General features: G+C 46.7%; 8 protein-coding genes across 8 annotated transcripts; 5 read left to right on the top strand and 3 right to left on the bottom strand.

Moving 5' to 3' along the window:
• Positions 1-438: 438 nt before the first annotated feature.
• TRUGW13939_06005 (uncharacterized protein) lies at positions 439-5,778 on the top strand (the record flags this gene model as incomplete). The annotated part of the gene is made up of 7 exons (XM_035489162.1): positions 439-1,386; positions 1,450-3,113; positions 3,171-3,509; positions 3,564-4,166; positions 4,227-5,130; positions 5,211-5,513; positions 5,590-5,778. The coding sequence occupies 7 exons, from the start codon at positions 439-441 to the stop codon at positions 5,776-5,778; spliced, it is 4,950 nt and encodes a 1,649-aa protein (XP_035345055.1).
• Positions 5,779-6,761: 983 nt separating this feature from the next.
• Positions 6,762-7,808, top strand: TRUGW13939_06004 (uncharacterized protein; the record flags this gene model as incomplete). Its single annotated transcript, XM_035489161.1, has 1 exon — positions 6,762-7,808. The coding sequence occupies one exon, from the start codon at positions 6,762-6,764 to the stop codon at positions 7,806-7,808; it is 1,047 nt and encodes a 348-aa protein (XP_035345054.1).
• Positions 7,809-8,776: 968 nt separating this feature from the next.
• TRUGW13939_06003 (uncharacterized protein) lies at positions 8,777-10,009 on the top strand (the record flags this gene model as incomplete). Its single annotated transcript, XM_035489160.1, has 1 exon — positions 8,777-10,009. The coding sequence occupies one exon, from the start codon at positions 8,777-8,779 to the stop codon at positions 10,007-10,009; it is 1,233 nt and encodes a 410-aa protein (XP_035345053.1).
• Positions 10,010-10,306: 297 nt separating this feature from the next.
• On the top strand, positions 10,307-11,095 carry TRUGW13939_06002 (uncharacterized protein; the record flags this gene model as incomplete). Its single annotated transcript, XM_035489159.1, has 3 exons — positions 10,307-10,697; positions 10,760-10,869; positions 10,928-11,095. The coding sequence occupies 3 exons, from the start codon at positions 10,307-10,309 to the stop codon at positions 11,093-11,095; spliced, it is 669 nt and encodes a 222-aa protein (XP_035345052.1).
• A 588-nt stretch (positions 11,096-11,683) lies between these two features.
• Positions 11,684-12,712, bottom strand: TRUGW13939_06001 (uncharacterized protein; the record flags this gene model as incomplete). The annotated part of the gene is made up of 1 exon (XM_035489158.1): positions 11,684-12,712. The coding sequence occupies one exon, from the start codon at positions 12,710-12,712 to the stop codon at positions 11,684-11,686; it is 1,029 nt and encodes a 342-aa protein (XP_035345051.1).
• Positions 12,713-13,146: 434 nt separating this feature from the next.
• TRUGW13939_06000 (uncharacterized protein) lies at positions 13,147-14,148 on the bottom strand (the record flags this gene model as incomplete). Its single annotated transcript, XM_035489157.1, has 1 exon — positions 13,147-14,148. One exon carries the CDS (start codon positions 14,146-14,148, stop codon positions 13,147-13,149), a length of 1,002 nt encoding a protein of 333 aa, XP_035345050.1.
• Positions 14,149-14,590: 442 nt separating this feature from the next.
• TRUGW13939_05999 (uncharacterized protein) lies at positions 14,591-16,416 on the top strand (the record flags this gene model as incomplete). Its single annotated transcript, XM_035489156.1, has 5 exons — positions 14,591-14,738; positions 14,792-15,057; positions 15,132-15,504; positions 15,557-15,987; positions 16,120-16,416. 5 exons carry the CDS (start codon positions 14,591-14,593, stop codon positions 16,414-16,416), a joined length of 1,515 nt encoding a protein of 504 aa, XP_035345049.1.
• Positions 16,417-16,527: 111 nt separating this feature from the next.
• TRUGW13939_05998 (uncharacterized protein) lies at positions 16,528-17,887 on the bottom strand (the record flags this gene model as incomplete). Its single annotated transcript, XM_035489155.1, has 4 exons — positions 16,528-16,891; positions 16,951-17,211; positions 17,265-17,530; positions 17,591-17,887. The coding sequence occupies 4 exons, from the start codon at positions 17,885-17,887 to the stop codon at positions 16,528-16,530; spliced, it is 1,188 nt and encodes a 395-aa protein (XP_035345048.1).
• Between the last annotated feature and the right edge of the window lie 495 nt (positions 17,888-18,382).

Here is an 18,382-nt window from a genome sequence, read left to right as displayed (position 1 = left end):
TAGTAGCTTCCCATTGAGGCATCTGACCCTGCCACCATCTTCTGGGCCAACGAGAACTCAGGAGTTAACGAGCATTCGGCGCCAAGCTCCTCATCCTGCATGCGTTGTCGAAATTATGCGACTGTGTCACATCATGTTCTTACCAGGCTGAAACACGGTAGATCCGTGCGGAGTGGGAGCAAGTTTGCGATGACAAGGCTGAAACTTCGACCGAGGATGCTTGGTTGGAAGACAGCTCGACCGGGTTGGAAATACGTCTCTCTTCGGCGATTTCATCTTCTCACTTCTCGTCGTCCTCAAAAGCATTATTCAGTGCACGACACGAGACCGAAGCCTCTGTGCCTAGGTACCTTTTGATCTGTCTGGTGGTCCGGACCACGGTACACGTTATTAGGTCTTAAAATTATCCTATCTATTACGTCGGTCTTTGTCTTCGGAATGACGCGGATTACCCCAGATCAAGCGCGACAGTTAGTCAATAGACTCAGAGTAAAGAATGGAGGGATCACTCCAGAAGATCGGGAACGCACTCCAGAAAACGTACTCCAAGCATTAGAGGAAGTGCGCGATCAATTGGGACGATCTATACGCACAATTTCGCGAGATCTCTATAATAGTGATTCAAGATTCGTATTCGAGCTGATTCAGAATGCTGAGGACAACTCGTATAATCGTGCCTACAATGAGACTCCGTTTATCAAATTCACTCTGCGACCCGGAAAGATTACCGTTGAAAATAATGAGGACGGTTTCGCGGAAGAAAACGTTCAGTCAATATGCAAAATCAACCACAGCTCGAAGGTCGATCAACGACGAGGCTATATAGGCGAGAAAGGCATCGGATTCAAGTCGGTGTTTCAAGTGGCTTATAGGGTTGAGATTCGATCAGGACCGTTCGACTTTTACTTTGAGCATCGACCCGAGGACAGTGGAATGGGGATGATAACTCCTATGGACAAGGAAACCCCATCTCCATCCTGCAATGGAACTCAAATAACATTGTTTCTTATCGAGCCAGACGATTTCCAGCGCCGAGTGCAAGATTTTGCGAGCATTCCGGACTCGCTTATTCTATTTCTCCCCAAGCTTCAACGGATTGAAGTTTCCATTCAAAAGGATGAGGATTCCTCCAATGTCACATATGAGTGCCTGGAAGATGGGAATGGCTCGATAACAAGACTTGTGAAAAATGTAGATAATACCATTTCGGAAAAGTCTTATTATATCTTAAAGGAGACCTTTAGCGATCTTCCTCCTCATGCTGCTCGGCAGAACAGAAATAGTGCAGAGGTCATTCTCGCCTTCCCAATAACCGGGGACTCCCAACCCATTATTGAGCCTCAGAAAGTCTTTTCTTTTCTTCCTGTACGAGATTTTGGTTTCAAGGTAGGCTGACCGATATGTCCCGCGATGTTTGTGCACGAGAACTGAAGAGCTTTATATATATAGTTTCTCATCCAGTCTGATTTCATTACTTCAGCAAACCGAGAAGATCTTCGTGTATGCAATTGGAATGACGCTTTACTTCAACATGTCTGCACGGTTTTTGCGTCCGCGGTGGTTGAATTCTCCGGGGATCCCGTACTTCAATACGAATGGCTGTTCTTTCTACCTGGCAATAGTATACACTACCAATTCTGGGATGGCCTTCACGACATGATCATCCAAGCCTTGAGCAACCTCGATATTCTACTATCCAGATGTGGTGTCCTAAAGTACCCTCGTCAGCTTCAGCGGCTTTTAAGCCGCCATTGCGATAGGTATGGCCAGCCTTTGTTTGATGACCTGGAGGACGAAGTGTACCTGTCCCCGAACTACCACCCAGAACATATCCGGTACTTGAAAGATTTAGGGGTCACGAATATGTCATGGGACAACATAATCGAAAGACTAGCTCCGTACTTGACCGGTGAAAATCCTCGATTCCTTCAATCGGAATTAGACGAAGATTGGCATAGCCGGGTTGCGAGTCTTTTAATACGCGCTCTAGAAGACTCAGGTAGATTGAGAAGAATAGAGGCTTGGATTAGAGAGCTAGCCCTTATTCCTTTGCAAAATGGGTCGCTGTCACACAACCTTGAGAACGATGTGTATTTCCCCATTGATCTACCTGGACATCCCATTCCTTTGGACTTGAACCTAAAACTTGTGGGCGAACATGCCTTTGCAAATGACTCACGAAAGACTCTATATGAGGCTCTTGAAGTTGAGTATTGTGAACCCAAATTCATCATCAAAGAGATCGAGAGGAAATACAGCACACCTTTTGGCGTGAACCTGGAGAACTCTGTCTCACACCTGAAATATCTCTATTGGAATCTTCCTAGGGAACAGAATCTGGACAAAAAGATTTTTCTGATGAATCAGGACGAGCTTCCTGTATACAAAGTCCAGGTACTTTTTGGGAGATCTTGCACGGTGGATGATATTTATTTCGATACAATTGGAGATTTTGGTACACGCCACTTAGCAGAGGAGCTCCAATCAACTGTACCATCTAATGAATCTTCGGGCATTCACCTCATAAATGATGCATATTTAACAGCTGTATCATCGGATGAAGAGCGAGAAGATTTTACGTGGAAAAGGTGGCTGGAAAGTAATGCACGGGTCCGCAAAGTACCCAGATTACGACACTCATCGTCCACTAGCATTTCTCCCCTTTTCAAAACAATCATTACTTATAGGCCAATGTTTTTAGTTGGTATCCTCAAAAGATACTGGGATACTTATTCCAAAGAACTCACCCCAGAAATCATACAGGAGATTAAAAATGCTGAGGTTCCATGCAGCGCTCCTGACATATATTATCCATTGAAGGCTGTTTACTTTCCTACAGCGAAATTGACATCAATCGTTGAGCGATCTTGCGCTTCGGATTACTTTGACCTTTTCCTTGACATAGTACCTGCATCCGAGTCGATTGAGACGGCCGCCGGGTGGGAGTTTCTTAGCAAGTTTGACGTTGGCGTCAAACCAGATTTACGTTTCTTCAAAGATATATTGAGCACGTTGACTGACGAGGTATCAGGAACACAGCTACAAACGGGTTTGTTTTATGTGTACGAACAGCTGTTTGAAGAGTTCCGCCTCGAGAATCGTGATTCAATTGGGTAAGCTGATTTATTTTTGCTTCATGAGTTGGTCTGTGGTCTAACTGCAATTTTTAGAGCAATTTTTAATGAGCTAAATGTTGTTTGCCTTCCAGCGAGAGGAATACATAGAGTGAAGGTCACAGCTTTGAGAAGTTGTATCTGGAATGGACTACCCTTCCTACGTGTCAAAGATCCTCTCGTATCCTATCCGGAATACAGAGAAAATGCGAGAGTCCAATATCTCTTCAGAGACATTCTGGGTTTGGAAGACGCCAACTGTACGACATATGTAAAAGAGCTCAGATATCTTCGCCGACGTACCACTTCGATACAACTACTCTTTGATGAAATATGCGAAATTTATGCTGAAATTGCGAATATCGCCAATACTGATGAGGATCGTGAATTTGTCTCGTAAGTGGACCAGTATCTTAATGGTACCGACATCCTAAAACTAATTACTTTTAGAAATGCATTTGAAGAGCATAATTTGATCTATATACCGTCAGAGCAGGTTTGGGTTCCTCCCACATCATGTGTATGGACAGATTCAGCCAAGATCGGCAGGCAGTATGGAATCAGTGCATTATATGGAGACCTGCAAAGTTTCCTCGTTGAGAGACTTCGTGTACAAACGCCAACGATAGCAACTTATGTCCAACAGTTGCTACTGGTTGCTGCGGAAGTTCCTCCTCGGATGCTTGAGATAAAGAAAGCTATTAGTACGATTAATGATCTGAATCCAACTAGGGCAAACCTTGAAGCGATCAAGCAAATCAAATGCCTCCCAGTTCGCACTGTTCAAGGAACGATGGAACTGATGCGACCCTCGGAAGTATTTTTTATCGGAGACCGACGCGAGTATGAAAGTGTATTTCGAGGGGAGGTAGGTATATTGGACTTCTCCCTGGAAGAAGTACATGACATCCATCCGTTTCTGGAAGCCTTAGAACTAGAGGATCGGTACATGTCCATGGTAGTTCAGGAAAATACGACGGTCCAAGAGCCATCAGACAATGAATCACGCACTCTCAGCCAAGATTTCCGAGCAAAATCGAAAGCTTTTTTTCGGTATGCGATATTTCAACATACTTTCCTCTTCATTGATCGGATCAAACTGACCGCGTGCAGATGTGCTCTTCATTATCGAAGCGTAAAAGTTCACAACAGTGGCCAAGAAATATACCATACATTCCAAAACGCCTCAATTTACAAAAGTGAAGGATTCACAAAGACTCTTACCCTATCTTATAGAGGCATCACTGTTACGGCAACTAGTGATCGAGGTGTCTTCCATCTCGAAGGTACGGAGGAGGCATTGCAACTTTTTGTGCCGAGAGATAACAAACAGAGAGAGAAATGCTATCTAACTCAATTGCCGAAGGCTCTGATGTCTTACCTTCTTATCGATGACCCCAGGGCGGTAAGGGAATTCTTACAGGTAATCCAGGCCTCTATACATGTTCTAGATGAGGTATTGGACGAAGAGGGAATTGTACGCGTCCCAGATGGCTATTTGCCATCTTCTGAGCAAGCGGAGGTGTCTATTGAAGAGGACACCCATTCTGATGCAGCCGTTGACTCTCCTGATAATTTTCCAAGTCGCGGAACTGATGCGTTGATGCCAACATCGACGAGGCTATCGGTATCGACCCATACAAGCGAATATGAAGTCCTCTCGGCCACATCATATTCCAGGACGTCTTCTCCGTATGTTGACGTTGAACGAGTTGACCGACGACGTGTGCTAGATCCGTCCTCTTCATCTTATCTCGTGCCTAATAGCGAGACTGCAATTAATGCTCAAGCATCCTTGACGCAGGAGTCTCCCTATGCCCGCTTTCTTACTCGGATTATCCAGATAGCCCGCCGAACCGGACTACCGTCCATATTGGCTCGCTCGGTACGGTCCATGGGAAATGTGCAAACTCGTGTAGACGATACGTTGCGTGAAGAACTCGCCACTGCGTTTGGAACCAGATCTGAGAATCAGTTGGCACACGATATCAAACTTGGAGCAGCTGGTGAATTATTTGTGAGTCCGGGATAGAATACCTGCCATCATAGAACTTAGAAATTGTTTTCATATACTGACTTTATATTTCTTACGACAAGGTATTTGAGCTATTGCTACAATTTGGTTTGCCAGGCTTCAACAGGAATAACTGGAAGAGCAAAATTAGAGAAGAAGTCCAAGTGCATCCGGAATATCATGACCTCACTCCTCGGTCTAGAAAAGAGATTTCGGATATTGGCTATGTCGACTCGGAGTCTGCTTTGACGGATCTTTTGATAGAGTATGGGCATCTTTCAGCAAATCGATGGCGAGGTGCAACGCCTGAGTATTTGATTGAGGTGAAATCGACCACTGGTGTTTGTGAGAACGCTTTCTACATGAGCAAGAGCCAATATAGACTGGTGAGTTTATATTTGTTTTTTATCCCCTTCTCCTTCTCCCTCTATCCATAGAACTTTAATTGATAATTAGCTATAGATGCAACGCCATAGGCTCGACGCTGAATCACAGGTTGCTGAAAGCACAATTTATGTCATCTTTAGGGTTTTTGACTTGGGAAAAGATACAACGAATTTGCGCATCTACATAGATCCAGAGTCATTACGAGTGCAGGACAGACTACGATTCACACCAGAATCCTACAACGTTGTTCCGGGTGCTTCGTAAAAGGTTGCAACTTTGAAGGTCAACTAGTCAATAGCCAACCGTAATGAATTGAATAATTCTGAGTCCTTCCTCTTCCTAGATAATTGTCACGTGCAATATCTTCCTGCCAGAGACTTATAATAAGTACTATACTGTTTCACGTGCGGCCCTGTATGTCAGGAGGTACGGATTGTAACCTTGAAGAGAAAGATAAATCATATAAGAATATTAATTATATTGTATGTTGATATCGCAGCTTAGTTCATCTTAAATATAATATCATCTGGCTTAAGTAATACTTTATTTTAGATAGGCATTATAGTAGAACTAGGAGAGTTTGTATCAGAATTTACCATAAAAAGGTCACTTAGCGGTCTATAGAAGTTTATCTACAGAAACTATTAGGAAAAAAATATACAGATTCTGTTTATCCTATAAAGTGTTTTAGATCTGGATATATCGCGATTAGCTAGATGATCTATGAGTAAAGCTCAAAATGTGAATAATTCCATCCCGATTCTAGACGTGTATGCGAGATTACACCTGTTTCTCATACAAATGAGGTGTAACGTTACGTCTTAGTTCAATCGGGCATTAAGTTAGCTCAAAGTGATTATTTATTAGTCAGTCTATAGTTAGTTGTTCTAGCTGAGATAGCAGCGTGTCTTGATTTAATTTAATTTGATTTATTCCCCAGGCTGTTCGTGGCCGTAGGCTGCATGTATCCCCCTAGCAGCTTGTCTTCTGCCTCTTTAGGAAATGTGCTTATTTACAGTCCCTAAATAAAAATAAAATCATGAATTCTATATATATATACATATATTATATAAATCATTTAATTGGTGTTATATAAAATATTGAAAAATATTGAAAAGGAGTCCCTTTATACATAGCAAGGTTTCCCTATTAGGTTTAGCCTACTCATGCCTTGCCCCGTCACTTCGTGCCCCTCTCCGTCCTTTCCTCTGACAACTTCTCATCACTCGCGTTACTCGGTTTTCAAAATGTCACTTTTACGATTGCCTCCCGAGATTCTAATGCTAATATTCGATCAAATTGGCTCGTCTTTTTCCCGCGAGGATTTAGGCCGCCTTACAGTCTGCAAACAGTGGCTCGGATTCGCTCTTCCTGCGTGCTTCAAGTGCATCACACTTTCCCAAGAGACCTTGCGGAATCTAATCACCTCTGGGATAATAAAAAAGTCGTTTCTGCTCACAAACAGCTTGGAAACCATAGACCTTGAATTAAGGGGATATCAATCCTGCATCTTCCCGCCCTATTCTCAAGAATATGCGCAGGAGCCGAATTCTTTGAACGCTACTTCCTCGAATGAGGCTTCCAGGGACAATACGGCCAAGACCTGTATAAAGACCCTAAAAAATGTCTTCGCCCAGCTTGCCATTGTAGCCCAGCAATCTAATAGGTTGCGTACCTTACGCATACGAGCCTGGAGCTCTCCTGAGCCCGCCAGCCGTCCCGGGGATTATCTGACACTAGCCACGATGCAAGCCTTTCTCTCGCTGGAGAAACTGAGAGTTCTGGTGCTAGATCTATCTGGCAGCTTTCTAGATGCATCAGGAGAGCAAGGGAATAGCTATCATATTTGTCCAGCCATCGGTGCACTTCTTCGTACTCTTCGAACCCTTCACCTACGCATGCGCAGTATCTGCCCCGATGTTTTGAAACCCCGAGATCCCGATGATAGTCTACACTTGAGTGTGGTGGCCATCAACCTGAGTCATCCGGGGATCATGTCGGTGACTCACTCTAAACAATGCGGTTCCCGGGGCGGGGGGGTGCTTCGACTGAAAGCGGCGATACAGGAACAGGGAGAAGTTCTCGCAACCCGAATGGCGTCCCCTAAAACCATAAGGATACTGAATCATTCACTTCCGCAGTTTGAAATACAGTCGCTGGACGTCTTGACTGGCAAGACTATAATACTGGACGACGATATGGCGTGGGACGAGGATAGCAAGACTGTTAAGGAGGAGTCGGAGCCAGAGTCTGAGATTACAGACGATGGATTTTCTACTTTTCTAGATGAATAATGTCATTCTATTGGTATGGCCCCGGAGTCGGACTCTTCAGCCCAAGCCCAGCGACAACTCAGCTCAGAGCAGCAGGAGCCTAGCTCTAGGAACGGAGATGGAATTTGGTAAGCTTAAGTTTCATGTTCGAAAGCAGTTTATGGCACCGTCATCTTGAAGATCCATTCATATTTCTGACAACTTCCAGGCCTTATCTCACGCTCCTCAGTCGCCCACAACAAATCCGAGTACAAAGGAAACAAATACATTATCATCTTGGTAATCGCCATGCCACCCCTAATGAACTAATACATAGTCACCATGATTTATCAACACGTCCTTCCTCGCCCTTGTTCCCTCACCACATCAGCGGTATAGGATACAGAAGTGCTAGCAACCTCACGATTACACTCTATTCGGCGGTTAGACATAAAACACACTAAGCTACTACTGAGAAGTGAAAATAGGAAAGGACTCAGCAGGAACAGTTCGACATTGAATAGTAAAGAGCATGCCAGATTGCGGTAATTAAAATTTTCGTCTGCCTGCCAACCACACTCATTGCAACTTGGATAGGTTGTTGGCTTTGCGTAGTCGTTCTTCTTTCTTCCACTCTAATTTATGTTAAATCATACCCAATCGAAGAGGCGATAGACCTCTTGCTTGTGACACATGATAGGCCGCTTCAGGAAACTGCATGAACGGGCTCCTAATGCTACGAAATGACTCTTTTATCTTTCCACGGGCTTCTACTACAAGATTATAAATAGGATGATGATGGCGAAACACGGAGCAAATACAGCCAGAGGGGTAGTAGATCGTCGCAGAATTTTTTTTTAACTAATCAACTTCTATTCTCATATTACATGGTATTGGTGAGCCAGTTGGCGGGTTCCCCTCAGCATCTGAGGCAATACTCACCGCCGCTCCCTTCTTCCGTTTTTCTTTCGACTCCACAACTCCGCGAGCTCGCCTCCAGCTGAGTACTGATGGAAAGACCAAGCGACCACTGGCAGGGTTTTGCCACCATAAGTTCGGATTCTGACAAATATAAGCGAATCCAGCTCCTCCTCTCCTCGGCAAACTTTGAATATTTGACGACACGCGGAATAGAGTCGCGGAGGAGACATCAACCAGACTTGCCCTCGCATGTCAAGTGCAGCGTCAATCTGACGCATTTTACATCTGGTTTCAATAATGTGGTCCTGGAACTCGCATTTTCAGACAATATATACTGGATCGCTCGGATCCCGCATTTAGCCCTCGATGACGGCGATAAAACCTCGATGCTCAGCGAGATTGCTACGATGAGGATAATCAAACAACACACCACTGTCCCGATCCCTCAGGTTTTCGATTTTGAGCTGTCCGCAGACCAACCCTTTGGCTACCCGTATGTTTTCATGGAGTTCCTGGGTGGTCTCACCCTTCCGAATGGTCTGGCAGGAACCATACCTCACCAATACCATACGAAGGTGGCCAGGCAGCTTGCAAATGTCTTCACAGAACTCCAGTATCTGACATTTAGCCGCATTGGGCGCCTTTGGTGTGGAGAAGATGGTGATCAGCCCGTCGAGATCATATCCATGGCCTGGCACTCTTCGCCTGGCCCCCTGGAAACTTCGCTCGAATATTTCTACAATGAGAGGCAGAGTGAAAATCGGGAAATAATTGCCATGCATCCAGATGACCCAGACTGGCTGACGGCATGTTGGGTGCTGAAAACGGCTCTAACCCACATTACCATTGAGGATAGAGTTCGAGGCCCTTTTCCCCTGTGTCATCTCGATCTGCATTATGGAAATATGCTTTTTGACAACGAGTACAATTTGACGGGAATTATTGATTGGAGCAGTGCCCAGGCTGCTCCTCTCGAGCAGTTGTCAGTCTGCCCAGAATTAGTCACCTTCCCATCGGCACCAGATGAGGTGAATCGACCCATCACTGGGCTGAAGAAACTCGTTGTGGAGTCTATAAGGGAAATGGAGAGAGACAAAGAAAAGAGGCCGCCGCTAGATAATCTAGAATGTCCACCGCATCCGAGTCTTACAACCCTTTCCACCTACATGGCTTCTAAGAGTGCGGAGGTCACCCATCGTCAGTACATGGCTTCACCAAGAGGAAGTCTTTGGGCTGGCAAGAGGATTGCAAAGCTTATCTACGGAGATAGTGTTACTTGGGAGCAGCTGCGGGAGGTATACGGCACTATGCCGCTTTTCTAGACACGAACAACCCTGTCTCTAGCCGAATAAACAATATTAGCTGCATTGCTAGATTGGCCAATATATAGGTACCGGTAATGTAGCATCATTGATACTGTTAGATGAGAAACCGATCTAGATAATCATCAATCAATATACTACCAGTATGTACGCCCTGTGACTCGGCGATGCTCCGAACTAGGAGGAAATTGGCGAATCAGAGCGCGACCCCACTGTATAGTAGATTTTAATATAAAGATAACACCACAATGTTGCTCTCTTGAAAAAAATATCAACAAGACAATAAAATCTATACAAATGCCAGGCTCCATCCTCGAAAACACCGTCGACCCGCCCCTCCCGGCTCCCAAGGCACATCTCGCCAACGCGCCGCTGCTCCAGCCTCGTCGCGACACACTCAAGGATGGCCGTCGCCGGGTCTCGCTATATCCGATAACGGGCGGCGCCAACAGTCTGCCGCCGGGCCTGGTCCGGTATCTGCACGCCGAGTTCTCTGCTGAGATTGAGCGTGGGTGCACGTATCCCATGGAACAGGCGATGACCCTGGAGCGGTTTCGCGATTATTGGTTTGGCACGTTTGCGGTTGTTGCGCTCATAGAAGAGGAAGATGCAGGGAAGATAGGGCTGCATGAGAGGGATTGGGAGAAGGTGTGTCTCGGCACGTTTTATATCAAGCCGAACTATCCTGGTGGGTTTCTCTACTTTTTTTTTTTGCCTAATTCTAGTCCTAAATTAAGTATATCGATATAGGCCGCTGCTCGCATGTCTGCAATGCTGGATTTCTGACCTGCGCCGCCGCGCGCGGCCAGGGAGCCGGCAAGGTCATGGGCAAAGCATATTTAGAATATGCCCCGAAATTGGTACTCATTTTCTTCCTTTTCCTCATATTTTTGTTCCTGAATCTGACTGGCCAACCAGGGCTACAAATACTCTGTCTTCAACCTCGTGTTTGCCAACAACCCGGCCTCGATCAAGATCTGGGACGGGCTGGGCTTTGAGGTCATCGGCCGAGTTCCGGCGGCGGCGAGGCTCGCGAATAGCGAGGAGATGGTGGATGCGTTGATTTATGGGCGTGTTTTGCAGTAGATGTTGAATCATTCGATAAAAACCCTCAATTGAGTTTTCGGTAGCCGTGGGTTATACCTCTGGAACTCGAGTCCGTGTCGGATATCCGGATAGATAGAATTTTTATGTCATTATGTATCGTTGATTCATTCATTTTCCTCCATGTCTCGTCTATAAATTCAGGGGATTCCCTCTTCACTGTTGACTGCTAACAACCACTCTATTACTGCTTGACTTTGAATTATCAAATCTCTCTCAACCGCAATTTCAACTCAACCACAATCGAAATGGCTCCTTGTAACTGCAATGCGTGCGGGTGCGCTCAGGACTGCAATGATTGCAACTGCCAGTCATGCGGAGTATGTCTGCACTTTACCAGTTTAATGTGTCAAACTGACTAGTTGTAGCATTGATCCTACTGTCACTCAACGGACATGAACGGGTGCTTCGTGCATAGCCATGTAAGCATACTCTTGGTTGATTTGGTAAATGATATGGAATATCGCTAACTGATGTTAACTGATAGTACGGTGACCGTTTGTCAAGCCTGTTCTAGACAGTATCTATCGTAATACTATCAATTACATCTAATATCTATCCTCCCTTCTCTCAACCTAGACACAGCATTTTCATAAATTTTCCAGTAAATCTCTTGATAGCCCCTACACTCTTTGGCGAATTGTCTTCCTCTGCAAAAAACCACACCACCACTTCAGCCGCCAGCTTCGAATCATCATCGTCCTGTCCCACTTGTCCAACCTGCTCTATATATTTCTTGCTCATCTCCTCCGTCCACCCCCACCGACTCGTACTAACTACCACAAGCTCCCTGTTTGCCCAGGAATCAAACTCAAAATGGCCCTGGTATGTGAGCACCCGGCCAGGGTGGAACAGTCCTTGAATGGGTGAGATCTCTGTACTTCCGATACTCATCCATGGAGAAGGCAGAGCTGCTTTATCCTGCTGTGAGGAAGAAATAACACGATCTCCATGGAACAGCTGAATTCGCATCTCCCTGTTGCACAGCGTAGAGAGAGCTGGGCTTGCGCTGCTGACGAATGCCGGGTTTAGGGTTATGGGATGGATGCCGATTTCGAAACCCAGCGGACATTCCTCGACGTGCGCTGCTGCAGGAGGAGGAGTAGCGGTTTTCTCATCGATCAACAACAGCTGCTCCTTTTCCGAGGATAGTTGAGAAAGCAGCGCCTGCGCAATCAACTGATGCCCAAAACAAGACCCAAACATCTTCACGGCCGGATACCTCTTCCACACCGTCTGGATAAACTGCTGCAGTTGAATAATCCATGGGTACTCATCAAACTGATAACTCGAAGCGAGCGAGCCCGTGACGATGATCGCGTCAATAGGCAGGGAATTCAAGTTCTTCACTCGCGTCTGACGACCTCCTTTTTGCCTCGGACTGCAGCGCAGTGTATCCAGAGCAGGATACGAACCTCCGACGATGTCATACGCCGAGGTATGTATTTCAATATTTTCCGTTTGGTTCTTTTGCTGGCTGTTCATCCGCCCCGCGGCAGATTGTAGTAGCGTGCGGAACTGAGAACTGTACAAGCCCCGCGCCCAGAAGACGGGGCGCACGGGGATGTCTGTGTCGAGGATGGCGACGTGGATGATCATTGTATTTACTTTTATTCTTCCTTTTGTCTTTTTTTTTTCTCTTTCTTTTTGGAGGTCGGTTCCTCGTCAGTGTAGTTAAATTTGTGGGAATGGGAGGGGCTTATTCGACCGGATTTCATTTCCCGTTTAGGAAATAAATCGATAAGCGATAAGATCGGGTTTTACATAACATTATATAGTTTGTCTAGTTTAAATTTAGAGTTTTTAAACACGTATCAAACATTTATAGAGAGAAATATGCCCATGCCATGTGACAAGTGATTCGTTCCAACCTGAGTATAGACGAGTTAACTAACTTGATGTCACCTGATCAAGGTTACCTTGTTTGACTGCCTCGAACAGCAGTTAGAGGCTATTCCTTTACACTATTTAACATGTTAAAAAGGTACAGTCTAGCCTAAGAATATGGTTTATTGAAATCAATGTAATGTTAGCTATGTCCCACTATTCACGTGGAGAAATGTCAGCGCAGAGAGAGCCAATGCCCCGACTCCTGTCCGCAGAGTAGGCTCAATTACCGGCGTATAAGTGGCACTATGCGTCGGAGCCAAGTCCCACAGCTTTCCCACGCGGTTTGCCCTGTCCCAAGTTTCCGGATCCGTGACTCCAATGTTCCAGTACACATATGGAATTGGCTCCTTGTTGCCAGGCGGCAGCGCGAGAAGCACAGAATCATCCGCAACAATGTCCGGCGTCATCTCCTGCACGACCTCGGCCGCTCGTTCAACCGTCTGCAGCGGCGTGAGAATACTCGCTACCAGCACGGTCGGATCAATCGCGAGCTGCGGAGTGGCTCCATGTGCGCCACGCCCATAAACCCAGACAGCCAGCGAGTCCAAGAACCCCAGCACCCGGCCGGGCTTGACGGCGACAGTGCCGCTCTTGGTGGGCACACAGTGCTGGGCCAAGCACACGGTAGACAGGGGGATCTTGCCAAAGAGGTTGTCCTCTATCATGGCCTTTGCGCCGAGCAGGCGCTCCTCGTTTGGTTGGAAGAGGACGATCAATGTACCAGACCACAGGGCGCGCGCGCTGTGCAGGAGTGCGGCTACGCTTAGGAGACACGCCATGTGCATATCGTGTGCGCAGGCATGCATGGCGCCCTTTTTTATCACGTCGGCGTCAACCTGCTCAACCTTGCTTGCGTAGGGGAGGCCCGTCGCCTCGATAATAGGGAGGGCGTCGAGCTCTGAGCGCAGGAGGACTTTGGCGCCAGGTCCGTTGGGGAGGAGGCCCACGACGCCGTGGCCGCCAATGTGTCGCTGGACAGAGAAGCCCAGGGTTTTGAGGCGGGAGGCGACAACCGAGGTGGTGCGTTGCTCCTGGCATGGCAGCTCGGGGTGGTGGTGGAGGAGGTCTTTGTAGATTGCAGCGTGCTCGTCCAGGTCGGGGAAGAAGCGCCCGATGATCTTGCGGCGGTCGTGACTCCACTGCATTGTGGCGGATAGTTGGTCGAATGGAAATTGGAGAATGAAAAGATGATTCTTGGTTGAGAATACCACTGATATCATCAAGATAGAATAGATTTGTGACGAGGGCAGGCTGACTGTCGCTCTGAAGGTCAGTGATAAACCACTCTAGAATCTAGAGCTGAATTTGTCGTCTCAGGTTGGCAATAATTGACATGTCCGGCGTATTTCATTCAATGAGATTACTTATTTTTATTTTTATTTCTATTTATATATTTCCCTATTTATTTACTTGCGTAAATAAGTATTGAACAATGAATAAACAGCCTTTGTCCAGTCTGACCAATTGGATAAAAGTATAGACCCACTTCATATAAAATCATTGGCCAAGGCATTTGTTTACTCAACTTATTCGCAACCTCCCAAGAAATGTATAGACATCTGTTCGCGCATTGAATTGGCAAACAGTATGCATCAATTCTGGCGACCGTTGCGAATTCCTGCGCGAGTCATCATCCAGCATGTCCGTATCACTTTTTCGTCTCGAAGAGGGCTGTCCAATATGGGCAGCAAGATGTCGCGGCATCACTTGCCTGACAGCTTTCACCAAGGCATAGGTTTGTTTTCACATCAGTAAAAATTACTTATTTCTTTGCTAACTCCATCACAGAGCTCGATCCTTACAACTACACCAGTGGAAGATGGCTCAATCAGGACGAGCTTCAACGAGCCTCTCGCTCTATTTCCTTTAACTTTTCAGAACTTGGTAAAAAGGTCATTAGTCTATGCCCCGGGGCAACCAAGATAATCAAATGTGAAAAGCGAGAAGGCGGGTTTAACAGAGTCTTTCTCTTCACCATGGACACGGGCTCTTGTGTCGCGGCGAGATTGCCTACTAATATTGCTGGGCCGCCAAGGTTGACAACTAACTCTGAGGTTGCGACCATGACATACTGTACGAATCTACCTCGAAAGATTTTTTGTGCATACTTGCTGATGTGTCCGTATAGTACAATCCAAAAATCTCACTTCCAATACCCAAAATCCTAGACTGGAACGATAACCCATCAAACCCCACCGGCACAGAATACATCATCCAGGAACATGTTCCCGGTGTTCAGCTACACCAAATATGGCCCAAAATGAATTCAGAACAGCATATGCTGTGCACCAAGGCGCTTTCCTTGGCGATGAGAGATATGGCATCCCTCAAATTTCCAGCCTATGGCAGTTTATACTTTTCAGACGGACCGCTAGAGTCGCATTTGAAGATCCCCTTTGAGGCGGGGTTTTGCGTTGGGCCACATTGTGGTCCGGTGTATTGGAACAGGGGACCAGGGGAGCTTGACATGTATGGCGGTCCGAGTTCTAATTGCGGTCCTTGTGAGTTTTACCCTGTCTAATTGACAGCAGTTCTAATACAGTGACACAATAGGGAAAGACCTTGCAAGCTATTGTCTAGGCTTGATAGAGACTGGTTTCTCTCGTCTACCTCGAACCGATTCTGGCTTCCTCCCTCATCAGGGATCTCTTCATGACCATGCTAGTCTTTTGGAAACAAGCCAACAGGTAATGCAAAAGTTGATCGTGAATAAAAGCATACAAAACGCTGCGACCCCAGCTCTGCTCCATCCCGACTTTCACAAGCGGAACATCTATGTCTCGGCCGAGGATCCCACTGTGATTACAGGTGTTATTGACTGGCAATCAGCAAGCATCGAACCTGCGTTTATATATGCCAATGAAACGCCCGATTTTGCTGCAGTCCGGAAATACCCAGAGGGAAACACATTTGAGAATGAGCAAGACGAACACCATCAAAAACGACAATTCAAAGATGCCTCAATCTGCTACCAGACATACGACGTATGCATAAAGGGCTTAACCCCCAAACTACACCCTGCAAGATTGCTTGACCCGACTCTCTTTCGAGTCTTTCACTACTGCCACACAACATGACGAGACAACCCTGTGACTCTGCGTCAAAAATTGATCGAGCTGTCCGCTCGCTGGACCGAGCTTGGATTATCAGGGACATGTCCGTTTTCTCTGACAGCGGAAGAATTGGCAAAACACGCGACAGAGTATGAGGATTTTGAGACTGTTCAGACACTAAAAGTATGGCTACAAAATTCCCTCGATACGAACTCGGATGGCTGGGTTCCGAATGATGAGTGGGATACTACGAAAGAAGCGAATCGCGCGGCGTACGATGAATGGATACAGACTACTAAAGAAGTTGGAGAAATAACAGTGGAAAAAGCGGACGAGATGTGGCCGTTTGATGCTAGATAATAGCATCGTTCTACCTACATACATTAATCTAATGTACTATACTTTTATTTATATTAAACAGCTAATTCACGTACATTCTAATCATTCCAATCATACTAATCATTACAAAAATCACTCCGCATCCAACGGCGCCACCGGCGGCTGATCATCCACCTGAATCCCTCCCCTCTTCTTCTCATCACTATCCCAATACGGCAACTTCCAACCACCTTCACTCTCCGGCGTTGCCAACCACAACCTCATCAAATGACGCCGCGGCGCCGGCGGCGCATAATCCTTGTACTCCGTGCGCGAGTGCAAAATGTGCGAGTTTGCGAGGAACTGGATATCGCCGACCTCGAGCACCATGTGCAGCGCGAGACGCTGGCATGTTTCTTCAAGCACGTGCAGGGCTTCTACCTGCTCGGCGGAGAGCGGGGGGATGATGCCCTTGTCCGAGAAGCGGGTGAGGGAGCGGACGAAATACGGGTCGAATCTGTGGAGAAATATTAGCAAAACGTATACTCTTGTAGAAAAAGTGTTTGAGTGACCAACTTGGTATATACTCGTGGGTTCTCCCCCCGCTCCAGGTACATGACGCTCGTGCGGATATACTCTTGCTGGCCGCGCGACGTTTCCCCTTTGCGGTCAAAGTACCATATACGCTCGGTCAGAGTCTTGAGCACGTCTGGTCTTTCGCGGGAAAGCACGTTGTAGACGCTGTGCGACGAGGCCAGGTCAGACTCGCCGCCTTCGAGGGCGCGCGCAATGCACAGCAGACCGACAATGTCGGAGTCGTCGGCGTGGAAAAATTGTCTTGAACCCCAAATCAGCGAAGCCAAGACTTAAGGGGTGAAAAGAAGAAATACCTCGCGTTGGTGCGGTAGATGCGCACCTTGTCAATCTGCGTCGAGTCCTCGCCCAAATCCTTGACATGGCCCAGCACATGTCCGCGGCTGTTCTGGCTCACAAAGTAGCCCAGGTACGTGCCCAGGCCCATGTACGCCACGGCAGATTTGGCATTGCCCCATTCAGTCACAGGCAAGCCCTTGAACAGAATGAATCCGCGGCCGTGGAGGAGCTCCTCGCGTAGATGGAGTAGGAACGGGCCCAGGTTCGGGAGAGGGAAGTTGTCCTGCCAGCCTTATTAGTTCGATTCCCTTGACATCATATATATATAACGGGTCTATTCTACCTTGGAGATACCAGTCAACTGTGTCCCCGCGGCAATAAACGCATCGGCTGTAGCACTCAGCTCGTCGACTTCGGCCGGCGTGAAGCGGTGCGTCCACTTCTCAGGCTGATCCTTGAAATCCTCGGGCTGCCATGCCGTCGAGCCTGTAATCTCCTTGGGATAGCGGTCAAAGGGTTGCACAAATTCCTCCAGCGGCTCGTGCTGTCCGGTAGTCTTGAGGCCGTCGGGGAAGAGGGCGAGGTCGATAGGGCCCAGGAGCTCGTGGGGAGCGGTTGGCTGTGAAGAGACGGAGGCCATTGTTGTTGTATACAATTCAAGCTATCTTCTCTTGAGAGTATAATATTTTTAAATTCAGTCAAGACAAAAAAAAATGGAAGAAAGACAAGTCCTCTTTATACCCCGCAGGCTGTCTGACGCGATTGGCGGGCGCCATGCGCAATCACGCAATCTAGATGCGGCAATCACATAATTGCGAGTAAATCTAGCATAATAGTAAATTAAGATTAAATAAAAAAACAGTCATAGAACCGGCAATCGGCGACGGTAAGAGAAGGGATCATCGAAAGCACTGTCGCGTTTGCCTCGGTCTTTGTGCCGGCTTATTCCTCGCATCCGTACGTGTACGTCTGTAGGATCTGCCAGCTGGCACATGCATATGCATATGCATGACATTAATCAATTTGATATTAATTATTCAATGGAGACATATTTACTATATATTTATTTATATTTTATATATGCTTACTGTATTATTTATAGTCAATGTTAACTCAAGGTTAGATCCGTCCGGAT

Source organism: Talaromyces rugulosus, chromosome III (genome assembly GCF_013368755.1).
Source record: "Talaromyces rugulosus chromosome III, complete sequence".
Classification (NCBI taxonomy): domain Eukaryota; kingdom Fungi; phylum Ascomycota; class Eurotiomycetes; order Eurotiales; family Trichocomaceae; genus Talaromyces; species Talaromyces rugulosus.
The sequence above is the reverse complement of the archived record's forward strand: the minus strand, read 5'-3'. Positions and strand labels throughout refer to the sequence as shown.